Genomic DNA, 14,290 nt, shown 5'->3' on the forward strand with positions numbered 1-14,290 from the left:
AAGGACTTTAGATGACATTTTTTTGATTGTATCATATTATTTACTATTAAAAAAGTATAAAATATGGTGAAACTTCTAACTTTTAGTTGAAAAATCTTTTACTCATCTATAAAAGGTAATGAAAAAACCTGCTAAATAGATTCTACTATTTGTCCTGAGTTTAGAAATACCCAATGTTTTTATGTTTTTTTGCTTTTTTCTACACGTTATGGGGCAATAAGTACAGGTAGCGTTGTGCCATTTCGGGTATCTTTGAAGCCAGCCAATGCAATTTACCCCATCAAGTCATATATTTTTGAAAACTAGACAGCCCAGGGTATTCCAAATGCTAGTATTTTAACCCTTTCCAAGCACTAATTCTACCATCAGCCTTTGTCAAACTTTATGGTAGTAATTTTTTTTGCATTTGTTTTTTCACACACATTTTACTTTAGGTATGAATAAACAGGTTCTGGTATATGTCACTATCATAAAACACCCCAAAATGTGTTCAGCAACATCTCCTGAGTACAGCGATACCTCACATGAATGATTTTGCTTGGCTGTTTGGGGGCAAAAGGGCCACATTTGGGGCATGCGCATTTTTCAATGTTGAACTTTGGCGATTGCCCATCAACTGCCCATGCCCTATTTGGTACATCTTTGAGCTGGGCCATTTCAGTGTGCCCAACAAAACCATATATTTTTGAAAACTAGACACCCAAGGGTATTTTAACTCTTTGCATGCACACATTTTACCACCAGAATTTTTTCAAAGTTTGCAGTAGTATTCTTTTGTGTGTATTTTTCCCCCACACACCTATGTTATGTATGAATTTACAGCTCCTGGTATATGCCGCTGTCACACGACACCCCAATATGTGTTCAGCAACATCTCCTGAGTACAGTTTTTGGGGGAACTAAAAGGCCACATTTGGTACGTGTGCATTTTTCTAATTGGAAATTAGATGTGTGGCCATCCTTCCCCCCCGTATTACCATATTTGCTCGATTGTAAGACGAGGTTTTTTTCAGAGCAAATCGGGGTCGTCTTCTAATCAGACCTCAAATAGAGGTCTGATTATGAGACTAAGATCCAGATCCCCCGCACCGCTGCAGGGGACCTGGATCCTCCTGTCTCCCCCCCACACACACACTTACCGGTGCTTCCTGCTGTATTGCCGGGGCAGCGGGTTGACGTCTACGCGATCCGCGTAGACAACGTCCGCTGCAGCCGGAAGGAGGTGTGGCTAGCAGCGGGGGTTGTCTGCGTCCGTCGCGGATACCTTCCCCGACTGTCAGAGATCAGAGAACTCTGATCTCTGACAGCCGGGGAAGGTATCCGCGACGGACGCAGACAAACCCCTGCTGCCAACTCCACCTCCTTCCGGCTGCACCGGAAGGAGACGTCAACCCGCTGCCCCGGCAATACAGCAGGAAATTGGAAGTACCGGTAAGTGTGTGTGTGTGTGTGTGTGTTAAACGGGGGCATAGGGCATGTCTGGAATGCCTTATACCCCTATATGCCACTCTGGCACTTAGGGGGTTAAAAGGCATATTATGGGGCAGAGTGGCATATAGGGAGGTATAAGGCATTTCAGGAGGCAGAGTGGCGTTAAGGGGGCATTTAATAGAGCACTCTGCCTCCTGAAATGCCTTATACCTCCCTATATGCCACTCTGCCCCATAATATGCCTTTTAACCCCCTAAATGCCAAAGTGGCATATAGGGGTATAAGGCATTTCTGGAGGCAGAGTGCTCTATACAATGCCTTTTAACTCCCTTAATGCCACTCTGCCTCCTTGAATGCCTTATACCTCCCTATATGCCACTCTGCCCCATAATATGCATTTTAACCCCCTAAATGCCAGAATGGGATATATATGGGTATAAGGCATTTCTGGAGGCAGAGTGGCACATAGGGGGTCAAAAGGCATTCCATGGGGCACAGTGGCATATAGAGGGTTATAAAAGGCATATCATGGGCCACAGTGCCATATTGGTGTGGCAAGCCTGGGGGCAGATGTGCGTAACTGGGGGACAGGTTGTAAAATACAAGGAAATAAAAACAAAAAAAATATTTTTCTCAATCATAGCTTTTATTTAAAAAAATAGTTTACATGAATTAACATTTACTGGTAAAACTTTTTTCCTTTAGGGTCGTCTTATATTCTGGCTTTTTCTTTTTTTCCTAAGTTAATATTCAGATTTTGGGGGGTCGTCTTATAATCGAGCAATTACGGTAATTGGGACATTGTTGAACCCGGCCAATTCAATTTACCCCATCAAATCATTCATTTTTAAAAAGTAGACACCCCATGGGCATTTAATATGCCAGTATTTTAACTCTTTCCATGCGAGAATTGTTTTAAGCTAATGTGCTAATTTTAGGACTTGCTCACAAAAATATATTTTTTATACATTTTTTTTTGCTTTTTTTTTTTTTAAAAATTTAACATTTTTTTTCAACTTGAAGGTTCCCCTGATAATGACATCAGAGGGAAATTATTTTTACATTTTACTGGTTTTTTTTACTATTTTTTTCAAATTATTATTTTATTTTTTTATTTACTGTGATTAGAAAGCTGGGCTCCATTGACTTGCATGGTTGAATGCAGTACCTCTCTAGAGGGTCTTCCCGGGCCGCCGCCATCTTGCGGATGGTGAAGATTGCGTGCAGCTGCGGCTGTGACCGCTCTCCGGAGCGGTCACAGTCCATCCTGGGGTAAGTGTTTGGTGTCGCTGGATGCCTCCTGATCGAGGCATTCCAGCGACACCATTTAGGTTTAGGAGGTGATCGTTGATCGCCTCCTAAACGCTTTTAAAACGGGCGTCCAGTGAGGGGCCATAGATGGCCCCTAGTACCGATCGTGGCGTTGCTGAATGCCTCGAGGTCGAGGCATTAGAGCAACACCGTTTGAGTGGAAAAAAAAGAATAAAAAATAAAAAATCACGGATCGATTTTTTCACCCATTTTAACAAATGACGGTCCTGGCACGTCATTTGTCGTAAACGACTTGTTTTTCCGTGACGTACCCGGACCGGCAATTGTCATCAAGGGGTTAATGCAAAGCCATGTTTGTCAGGCACTATGAGTAAGCCTCAAGCAGCAAGCCAGTAACCAACCTCATGCTGATAAGTTCTCATTAAGGACGAAACAGCTGTCTATAAGCGATTATCTGGCTTCTGCAACTTTGTTTAAAGGCTGCCTAGTACAGCAGGAATTTGATCCATGGATAAAAGATATGGAGGCAAAAATGGGATCATTGTTAGCATTATTTGTGTATGCCTAACCAGAATCCTTTGCAGTGGTGCTAGCACAAGTTTCGGATTTCTGGCTGGAGTATGTAGATTAGCCTTTAATAATGCATCTCCTACCCCCTATGATTGAAAGTGACACTAGCCATCATAAGCACTTTAATGCATGTGGCAGCTGAGAGGTCCTATTTAAATATACATGGGGTCCCTTTTCCAAATGCATGGTGGATTCTGCAGAACCTCCCAAATGCATTTGCCCCTTCCCCTGCCCATAGAGGCATGGGGGCCGATTTATACATATTAAATATTACACAATGAAAGTCCTGTGTTATGCTTTTGTGTTTTAGTTTGCATTACTACTGTTCCAGGATTTGGGGATTTATCCTCACAGGCAGCACCAGGAGGCTTTAACAAAACGATTGATGGACATTATTTATTGGACCATATAAATGTGATTAAAAATGGAAGAGCTTTTGACACACTGAATTATACATTTATTTTATAGAGTGGCGCCAGTTTCCTTTATTATGCTTAATTTTTATATTATAAATTATCACAGCATGACACCAATATAAACCAAACACTTACTAACCTGTTGCCATAACCACCAGGTTATCTCGTCTCTCTTTCAAAACGGAATGGATGACCTTCCACTGAACACTGGTATAACATATACATAAAACTGTCAAAGAATTAGAGCAGACAAACAGCAGACAAACAGCACCCAACAGCTAAACAATGTATAGTAGCATGTCTCAGTTAACCCCTCAAAAGGAAAGGAAAATAATTGCTAGTATCAGATTAAGAACGAAAAGGCTGTTTTTAAAATGTTTTCTTTTTTAAAAATGGTTCTGCTCTTTTCACAGGGTAATGTCGTCAGGTATCAGCATAATACTGTATATGTTCTTACTCTGCTATATTAGCCCAATCTACTAGACAAAAGCTCTAGCTTCTTATTATACTGCCTTGTGGTGAAGAATACAATGGGTCAGTCTTAATCATCAAGCCTAATGAAAACAGAGATATCACATGACTAACAATGGCAGCCCCCAAGACCACAGATAAAGGATGTTTATTGGGAGAAAATGAGATAACACCAGGTCTTGTCAAGACTAAATTACATTACTGTATACAGCACTAGATTTTATGCTGAAAAAGAAAAAAGAAATCCACAGTAAAAGAGATTACAAAAAGTGAACACATAGGGTATCAGAAATGATAAAGGGCCTCGTTTCTAGGACATTAAAGACACATAGAATTACAGGTTCAGATCTGCACAATAAATGTATTTGTTACCAAGGAACACAGTAAATTTTATATCAAAGAACACTCACGGTTTAAAACTTGAATGGCCAAAATACGTCTTCAAACATGAAATTTGCTGTAGAGTTGGTTCGGGAACAGATGGATCTTTGTGAAAAAGGGAGAATGAATAATGTTAGTGGGGTGGCAATTTTATTACCGCTGAATGAAATAAAAATCAAAATTTTAAAATTACAATTGTGTTCAAATATGATGCATGTTTCAAACACTAACTTTACACAGACTGATTTCTGGTATCACTTACAGTCCCAGCTTACAAATCCCATCTGAATAAGGGAACCCTGAGGTCTTGAATATTTTTTTTCCCCATTGTTCCAATAAAAACATATGTATCGTCCTGATTAAAGACTCCAAACCCAGCTAAGATAATTAAAATCGTTTGCTAATCACCACTACATAATAAAAAAAATATCATATTAATATATTACATGACAATGGAATTCTGAACATGATTGAATCAGAATGTTAAAGATGGAAATTCATAAAAATGTCAGCAATGGTTTTAAAATAAAGATAATGGGGCCAATTATCATTTGTCAACTATACAATCTAGTGTTTCCAACCATAGTGCTTATGCGAAATTTGAAAATTATACCCCAGTCATCTTCCTCTTCTTCTATGCCTTCATCATCTTCATCTTCTTCATCAAGAGCAACAGTCAATTCTTTGCCAATGGCTTGCTGAAGAGGCTCAATTTCATGACACTTCTCTCGGCTATTGTCCAAGTCATCCACAGACTGCAATAAATGACATACTTTTTTTTATATTCTGGGGGTAATTGTTTGCCTTCTCTGATCTACTCTATCAAAAGGAGTGGTATGGATGGAATTAACATTTTGCATGAGGCCTATCATCTACTCCTGTTAAACAATGCTTGAGAAAGCTAGATCTAGCACCTCGAAATCAAGAATATTGCATTGTAAGCTCTAGTTTCAAACAGGAAATAGTGCTTAGATAACTTGCGCACATGCCTAAGTTTCTTTCCAGGGCTATTTTCCCATAAAATGAACTGTAGAAGTATATGAAAAGCAAAATATTTAACACCATCTCAGATTGGCAACTGTAAATACAGATCGCAATTTACCAAAACGTTGTTAACACCTCAAATAAGTGTCTTTACTTACAATTTACACCAGTGCGTTGGTGTTGACATGGTATAAAATGGCAGTGCTAAACAAAATAATACGAAGCAGGCTATACCTTAAGCATTTCACTTTCTAGCGCTTCATCACTGTCGATTATGATGGATGGATCCATGTCCACATCTGCCTCAATCATATCCTGTCACGAGATACATAGGGTAACATCATAAACATCACTTTTACAAAATGGATAAACAGGGATTTGAAGCCATGTTTTTTTGAATGAGGGTTGGATGAAGTATTTACTAATGTGACATTATAACACATTCATCTCACTGATGTATTTTTTTTCTTTAAAAACTGCTTCAATCAGAAACACTGCTTAATAACTGTACCAGCTGGCAGGCAGCACCAAAATTGGACTCACCCGTCTAGTACAATTAAAAGTTGTGCTGCTAAGCAAACTACTATTTTAATGAGGCAGACAGAAGCAGTGCTAAATAGCTCTGCTGAGGAATATTATGCTAACATGTAATAAACATAAATATAAAAAAAAAAATTGACATGACTACTTTAAATATTGTTGCTAGTAACAATAGATAAGAAGATATTTTGAGGAATATGCTGTTAACACCTGAAATAAGTGTCTTTACGTTACACTTTTTTTGTTATTGTTAGTACTAGGGCTGCAACTAACGATTATTTTCATAATCAATTAGATGACCGATTATTTTTTCGATTAATCGAATAAAAAAACAATATGCAAATGTTTTTGTTTATTTAAAATCATTTTATAAACAAACTAGGTGTTAAAAACAGACATCAGAATAAAAAAAACTTAAAATTTACATTAACATGTGTCATTGTACTCTGCGCACACAACACTTATCTCAATGGCATTTCTTTAATCGCCTTCTTATTTTACCGACATAATAATAAAAGCTAAATTAAAAAAAGGAACAAGAACCCAAACATAATTTTTCCTAAAAATACCCAATACCTAAAAAAGTTTTACTAGTACATATTAATTTACATGTAAGCTATTTTTCATATTTATTAAAAAAGGAAAAAATGCATTTCTTGTTTTTATTTCCTTTTATTTGCCAAAATTCCCCCCCCCAATTATGCACATCTGACCCCAGACTTGCCACCCTGTCCCCCAGATATGCCTTATACCTCCAGATATGCCACTGTACCCCCTGATATGCCACTCTGCCTCCCAGATATGCCTTTTACACAATGCTGTTAGCAGGCACTTTTGCTGGAGCTTCTATGACTGGGCACCGCAAGGTCATGTGACGCCGGTGCTCCATCATAGAAGCCCCGGCGGAAGTGTCGGGTAGCAGCGGAGGTTGTCTGCGCGCATCGTATAGACGCCCACCAGCTGCCAGAGAGAGGAGATCCAGGTCCCCTGCAGCGCTGCAGGGGATCTGGATTTTAGAGATATAGTCCGACCACTACTTGGGTTATAAGACAAGGGGTATTTTTCAGAGCATTTGACATGATTCAACTAATCGATAATGAAAATAGTTGACAATGATTTTCATTATCAATTGTTATCGATTTTATCGAATAGTTGTTGCAGCCCTAGTTAGTACTGAATTATATATTCTCCCTCAATCACAGGATGACAAGTCACCACACATTTTACCTCATCTGACTTATAATCATTCTTGCTTCTTTGCTCATCAACGCCTTCTTGCTCAATCATGTTTAGCTCCTCTTCACTGATGCCTAGAGTACTGAAGAAATCTTGTTCTTCGTGTCCTTTTCCCCAGGACTCATTACTCTTATTGCCTCTGCTAGGCCCTTCATTGGGTCCCATACACTTTTCATGCAACATAGGAGAGTCGCTCTCTTGGCCACCGTCTTGTAGTTGACCGTTATCATTTTTGGAGTCCTGTATAATACTTTTCAACTCTTCCAGCCTCCCAAAAATGTCTTCTATAATATGGAGCGCTCTGGATCAAGAAAAAAAATAGATGATCAATTTAATTATTATGCAGTATTTTATGCAAGCATTTGGTAATGTAACAAATATAAACACAACCTCTGGCCGTCTTTAGAGTGCTCATAGTCACATGGAACCAAATCTTCGAGTTCAACTAATCCTTGCGATAAACGAATTATCTTCTGTTTTACGCCAAACGCCGCAAAATTATTTTCTGTAAAAAATATAGTTTTAAAATCACACTTTATGTGATCATTTTTATGTTAAATTTTTTGATAGAACTCTACTAAACATTATTTAAAATTACCTTTGTTGGGATGGTAAAGAGTCTTCTCTTGTTCATCCATGCTTTCTAATTTCTGGTATATTTGGAGACCAGCCTATGAAACATTGTGTAAATAATATATTTCTTAATGAGTGTATGTAGAATCTCCATGGTACAAATGTAATACGTAATGTAATATGTTATGGGCAACTGAATTATTTTGCTTGCATGCGAACAAGATGGTTATAAGATATAATTTATCACAGACAGACTAAACTGTTTTCACTGAATAAATAGTATATGGATACTTGCATAAGCATCGGAGGCAGCATACAGTTTCTGCTCCTCTTTGAGAGGAAACATATCCCATCTGCTGCAGCGCACAGCACTGTCCTTAAGAAGTTGCTTTTTAAAGAGGTGCTTCACCAAACCATTCAGACTCCACTTCTCTTTGCACTTAAGCTGGTAAAAAAACAAAAAAACAAAATTAAGCATAAAAAGAATAAAAAAAAATTGCTAATTCTTTAAATCAAGCAGAGGATGAGCCAACTTCAAAAATAAGACTGTAAACGCATTTGAGCAGGGCCTTCCTTACTTTTTATTACAGTAAGTCAAATTATGTTATGCATTGCTTCGTGTCCTGTTTACCCATTGGACATCACTGCAGACTATGACGGTGCTATATCAAATGTACAAACATAAAATTATTCAAATGCACATATACCTTTTTTATTTTTTTAAATAGATATCCTAACATTTAAATTGCCAACAAAAAAGTACCCGCTGAGTGAACCATTCTGGTGGTTGCCATAGTTATATCCTTCAGTATCTTACAAAAGTTAGCAGATTAATATGGTATGAAAGAGTCATATAAATTGGGGAATTAATGGCACATACTTTTTGGTTTGCCACATCTGCAAGTTCAATGAACCCTTTCAGTTTCAAGTCACAGTCACTCATCAACTTCCACTGGTCTCCTTCAATTCCCACGCCAACCTTTCTTATTGACTCATCTTCCAGCAACCTCTTTAGCCCTTTTGGGAAGCCTAGCCAAAATAAGGTGATTATCAGTATAACCATGTACTATACATTGTTCAAACCATCAAACAGTTTAGTTTAGGGATGCACCAATATATCCGTGGCCGAAATATATCGGTCGAAAAGGGCATTATTGGCAAAATGCCGAAGAAAAAAAAAAAAACATGAAAATCGTGCGCAGGGGCTGGGCTGCTTACCTGCATGTTGGTCGCACAATGTGCGAGCAGCATCTCGGCCAGGAAAAGCAGGAACCCAGCGGAGTCAGGTGAATGCACATCACATGACTCTGCTCAGTTCCTTCTTCCCCTGGGGGCGCAGCCAGAGAAGTTGTTTGAGAGGAAGCAGCAGGGCCCCTGCAGTAGTCTGCGAGTCAGAGATCTGCAGTTCAGGTAAGGGGGTGGGTGTATGAGCAAGTATGTGTGATTAAGGGAATGAATGAGTATCTGTAAATGAATGAGTATATGTGTGTGTGTGTGTGGGGGGTTTATGTTAGATAACTTTTTAGAATATGGTGGTATTGTACTAATGGATACTTGCCTTTTAACTTTGTACATATAGCAAATCAAAGACCAATTCGCAGGCATTGTTTAGTACTTCAGATGTATTTTTAACCAGGTGTGCACCAACAAATATAAAGAAACGTCATGTGCAAATATATATAGTTCTAACAAAAAAATAATATGTTAAAAACAAATAGGGCTGGAACACTGCACAGCAGTAAACAAGTAAAATTCAGCAGACAAGTACAATGTGAATATTGACTTCTTCATGGTGCATCCCTTTTAGAGTACTCTGGGCTCAGAGATGCAAACCAATCTCAGGCTTAAACTTCAATGAAGTAATTACCTCCTGCTGCTTCTGTCATTGGGTAAATGCACACTGCTCATTAATGTAGTAAAGGAGCAGCAAAAATAATATCATGCACAGCTGGAGTACACTATACACATAGAATTTGAAAGCAAAAAAGAACCATTCTGTCCATGTAGTCTGCTAATTTTTTTATTATGTAGACTCAGACCTTAATCAATCCTTAATAATTAATCTTATCGTAGATTCTGGTTAGCTTTATGCATGTTTAAAATTCCCTCACTGTATTACATTTATTCAAACTCTTGAAAAATGGTCCTAATGTTGTAGGTTTTTGAGTGCTGATAGAATAATTATTTTGGTTTTCTTGACTTAACAACGTTTCAAAGCGACTTTTTATACCCCATCCCAATTGTGTAGGAGTTTATCTTCCTTTGCTAAAATGTCTTTAACAAGTTTTCCATACGCTCCTCAAGCCATGTTAAGTATGAAACAGAAACCTGAAACAGGCGTCCCAAAAATGAGCTATAACCTGATAGAAAGATGTTATCACAATGTCTTTACAAATCACAACATAGTTAGGGGAGTCCATATACAAACACTCCCAAAAACACACAATTAACTAGGGTACCTTAATGAAAATTTTCTAGTGTATTGTTAGTACAGATATATGCTTTATTTGTTTACCTTTAAGACTGTTGCAACCTGCTAAAATAAATGAACTACAGCAAAAATTTTGAAAATAAGGAAGCAATCTCATATCCTCTAACTGAGCTGCAAGCTTAGAGTAAGCCGTTCCCATGACAGCAGTTAAATCCTTCTGGATTCAGCTTCAATACAATTCTTATTTTAAACCTCATCAAATATGTAGACAAAGTTGGTGGTGTGTGAATTTGAAAGATAATGTGTGTTGGCATTTTTTGTCTGATATGGTATCACTTACTTGTCATGGCAGAAATGTGAAATAAGTAGCATTTTCTCTCTGAAACACAGACTTGGATGAGGGCGACTTTACCATTTTTTCCCTTTGTATATACTGCAGGCCATTCAATGTCAAACCCAAGCACTGCTCCTTCAGGAAGCTCAGACCTGGATTTGAAAGGGAATATAAAGATGACTTACATAGCCATAGTACCGACAAATGAAAACACAAACATGCATAAGGTTTTCACAGTTTAAGCGACATTGTTCCCAACTGGGCAGTTGTTCCCAACTGTGTTGTTCACCAGTAAGTCGAGCATGAAGAACTAATAGCGCATGTTTGGCAAAACAAACAGATGCCGATGTCAAACCCCCCCCCCCTTCCAGGTTATAATTTTTTTACATGTAGTGCCAGGACACTTAAATTGAACTTTGTTTCTCCCTCAGATCACACTGCGATCAGCAAGCATGGCTCCAAAGCCTTGTATTGCTGATCGCAATGTGTGCAATTAGCCGGCAGGGGAGTTAGAGATGTCAGCTGGGTCTCTCCTCTTCTCTGAAGACCTTCCTGTCTTGACACCTACAAATGACCGATCACAGGATGAAGGTGTACACACAATCTGTCGAGAGGAAGTCTGGCTTCTGTTGATAATGGAGAACCCAGGCTGTCATCAGATGTCCCTGCCACTGCAAAAAGGCAGGATGTTTTAAGTGAGTTACACCTGACCTTGCTTTAAGCTATGTAAAAGGTGTATGTCACATAGATGTTAAAGTTCCATATTGTGCTAGCCAAATAATTCGGGAAATTGCTAACAAATAATCAGACTCTTGCTTATATTCCGACTTTGCATAACAAGGTAAGAAAGAAAAACGGTATTATCTCACCTGATGACTTCTGATAATAGAGAGCAGTCATTTCCTTCGTAGCTGTACACTATTGAGCCAGTGAACTCAAAGAAAGGAAGGTCGTCTTCTAAAATATTCTTCTTATATAACAATTTCTAATAAATACAATTTTGCGATGATTTAATAATTAACACCAAATTTTACAAGAATAGGTTTAAAGAAAACAGGAGAAATTTAAAAAAATGGAAACTGAACCATGGCAAACCTGAAATAATACTATTAAACAACATAAATCGATTTCTACACTGTAGACACTGTATGCCTGTTAACTTCATATTTTGTTCTTTTAAATAGGTAAGAGGTAAGATTGCCAACAGCTGATCTAATATATGTATACATTTTTTATAAGTAATTTGAAGAACATCCTTTTTTAAAAAGATAGGTATTCTAAACTTGCCTTTTTGTTACCATTTGCACTTTCCTTTTCTTGAGCAGACATCCATTGGGGAAGATTCCTCGGCTCCTTAGCCATTTTGTAACCAAAGAAAAAAAAACTTTATGGAGTCTTAAAAAAACCCCATAAAACAATGGTTCAAAACATCCATCAGAGATAACTGGAAGCACTGTAAAACAATGACAAAGTTGAGCAATAAAAGCTACTTTGACCTTCATTGTGGCTATGTTCTCATATATAATGTCATTCATCAAGGAATGTCATGTCATTGAAGTCCTACACACATGGGTATGATATGTTGTGATTTGGTGTTATCACGTAGAAGCTTCCAAAGCCACCGATCACTATCTAGTGTGTTTTGCAGTCACATTCCACATCAATGACCAGCAAGGCTGGTTCTAGATCATATAGCACCCCAGGAAAAAATACTCTTTGCTCTCTTAGGAAGAAAGGACATCAGAGGAGGTAACGGGACACAAGAATTTCTGTCCCAAACAATCTACCAGACATGTCTCCCAAGGAAGAATACACTGCAACAAACCAGCGATGCCCCAGGTAGCCGTCTGTCATGCCTGGTGCTAAGACTTTCTATGTGATCCAGATCAGTTAATATTATTGCTGACCCCCAAAATAAAAGTTACAGACAAAGTTAACACTTATTTAACATTAAAGCCCTGGACTAGTTGAACAGGGGAACATTTTTGGCGGCAACAAAGTAGTTGATTTAAAATGTTTTATGTATTTCATTGTTTTTGTTGTGGCTTTGATTGGGGTAACAGTCTTCTTATGCAAAGGAACTCTGCCTGCAAATTCAAAGTTTGCCTTGCAGGTTACAGGGAGCTTGGCTCTTTTCATTTGAAACATTTTCTGGGTGTGGGGCCAAGAGTTTATTTGGAAATTATTCATTGTTATTAGTAACAATATCCCATTCTACCACGTGTTTCTTGTGTAAATCCTCAGCAGCTTCCAAAGTAGATGTCATGTATTATATGCATTCACTCACTGTTATGTATGCCTAGTTACCTTCTGATCCCTAATGTTTGCCAATACTACACAACCATATATCTAAGCTTAATGCTCTCGACTCACCTGTACCATGCCCACACGTCACATTCCGTCAGCTCGGTTCTGCTTAAAAATGTAATCTATGGCGTGGGGAGAACGAAGCGCGCCAGCAGACTGGCAAGATTCAGCCTCCGTGACGTCACATCCGCGACTCGTGTTAGCTGCGTCACACACTGTGGGACGGGAAGTGTAGCACTGATGCTGAAGGCCGGCGTATACGCGTCAGTTATAAACGTCGTGTCACTATTGGACAAGAAACCACTACATGGAGATGGAGACTGACACATAGTTAATGAAACTAAACGCAATATGGTTGCGGGATAAAATAAACCCGGGGACCATTTTGCATGTGTGAATATCTCAAAGGTATCCACTGCTAATTGTACCCAGGTCTTCTTTGAACGTGGCGCATTTGTTTAGAGATGCTGATGTAAAACAGGTTGCATCCGTCTTCAGTCTTTCCAGTGGATTAAGAGGGACAGTGCTCCGTTGTCCTTGATGATCTTCCTCATTACTTACTATACAAGGGGTAATGCTTGTCAAATTCTCCCGCGAGAAAGTCTGAGTTGGCCCCCATGATGAACTATAATGCAGCACCACCTTGACATACACTACACATTTAACGATTCAGTAAAATAATGAAAATGGTCTCCAAACCAGTTCAGTTGACCAAAATACCACGAAAATGTTAATGAGAAAACCCGACATGCATAGAGGGTTTTTTGGCAGTTATGGGGCACATGCCAGTTCCCTTTTTCAAACTTGTAATTTTAACATTTTATGTTGTGATGCATTTCTGCCTCATTTTGGGACTGTTTAGCAGCCTACCAGATCAAAATAAATTCACTAGGAGCATTTGGACACATCATGTAACCAGTTGATCACCAATCCTTGGCAAAGGGAGCCTTAACATTGATTTTCGTTTCCCTTTTTTAACCAAAATTTCAGGATTGTTTGTGCAGATTACATGCAACTGCAGATAAACTCACTACAATGTATTCAGCGTCATTTCCAGATTGCAGAAATACCCCATGTGCATACGCTTTGTAGATTTTATGAGCTCTACAGGAAGCACTACGTGACACACTCATTTCACTGCACACAGAAAATAAAGGGTTAAATGATAATACACTATACAAGCACAGTTAGATACATTTGCACAGGTATGCCAGCCTTTGCTTTTTACTGTTGTGGGCCACCATCCTTCCATCGCCCTTATCAGCTTGGGAGTTGTATTCCACAAAAGCAAGGGCACAAGAAAAGCTAAAGGTTGGCATCAACCCATTTTAACCCCTTCAGGAT

General features: G+C 38.6%; 1 protein-coding gene across 1 annotated transcript in view; it reads right to left on the reverse strand.

The window, feature by feature from the left end:
- LOC149286976 (bifunctional 3'-5' exonuclease/ATP-dependent helicase WRN-like) overlaps positions 1 to 13,021 on the reverse strand; it is a 48,746-nt gene extending 35,725 nt beyond the window's left edge. The window contains exons 1-12 of the mRNA XM_089493579.1: positions 13,013 to 13,021; positions 11,509 to 11,624; positions 10,646 to 10,791; positions 8,755 to 8,903; positions 8,170 to 8,319; positions 7,900 to 7,972; positions 7,692 to 7,806; positions 7,293 to 7,602; positions 5,760 to 5,840; positions 5,155 to 5,296; positions 4,571 to 4,646; positions 3,829 to 3,896 (exon numbers count right to left, since the gene is read on the reverse strand). Coding sequence (XP_089349705.1) covers positions 3,829 to 3,896; positions 4,571 to 4,646; positions 5,155 to 5,296; positions 5,760 to 5,840; positions 7,293 to 7,602; positions 7,692 to 7,806; positions 7,900 to 7,972; positions 8,170 to 8,319; positions 8,755 to 8,903; positions 10,646 to 10,791; positions 11,509 to 11,624; positions 13,013 to 13,021 — 1,435 coding nt within the window. The remainder of the gene's footprint in view (positions 1 to 3,828; positions 3,897 to 4,570; positions 4,647 to 5,154; positions 5,297 to 5,759; positions 5,841 to 7,292; positions 7,603 to 7,691; positions 7,807 to 7,899; positions 7,973 to 8,169; positions 8,320 to 8,754; positions 8,904 to 10,645; positions 10,792 to 11,508; positions 11,625 to 13,012) is intronic.
- Between the last annotated feature and the right edge of the window lie 1,269 nt (positions 13,022 to 14,290).

Source organism: Sceloporus occidentalis, unplaced genomic scaffold, assembly GCF_023333645.1.
Source record: "Sceloporus occidentalis isolate IW3139 unplaced genomic scaffold, rSceOcc1.0.p SCAF_65, whole genome shotgun sequence".
NCBI classification, from domain to species: Eukaryota; Metazoa; Chordata; class Lepidosauria; order Squamata; family Phrynosomatidae; genus Sceloporus; species Sceloporus occidentalis.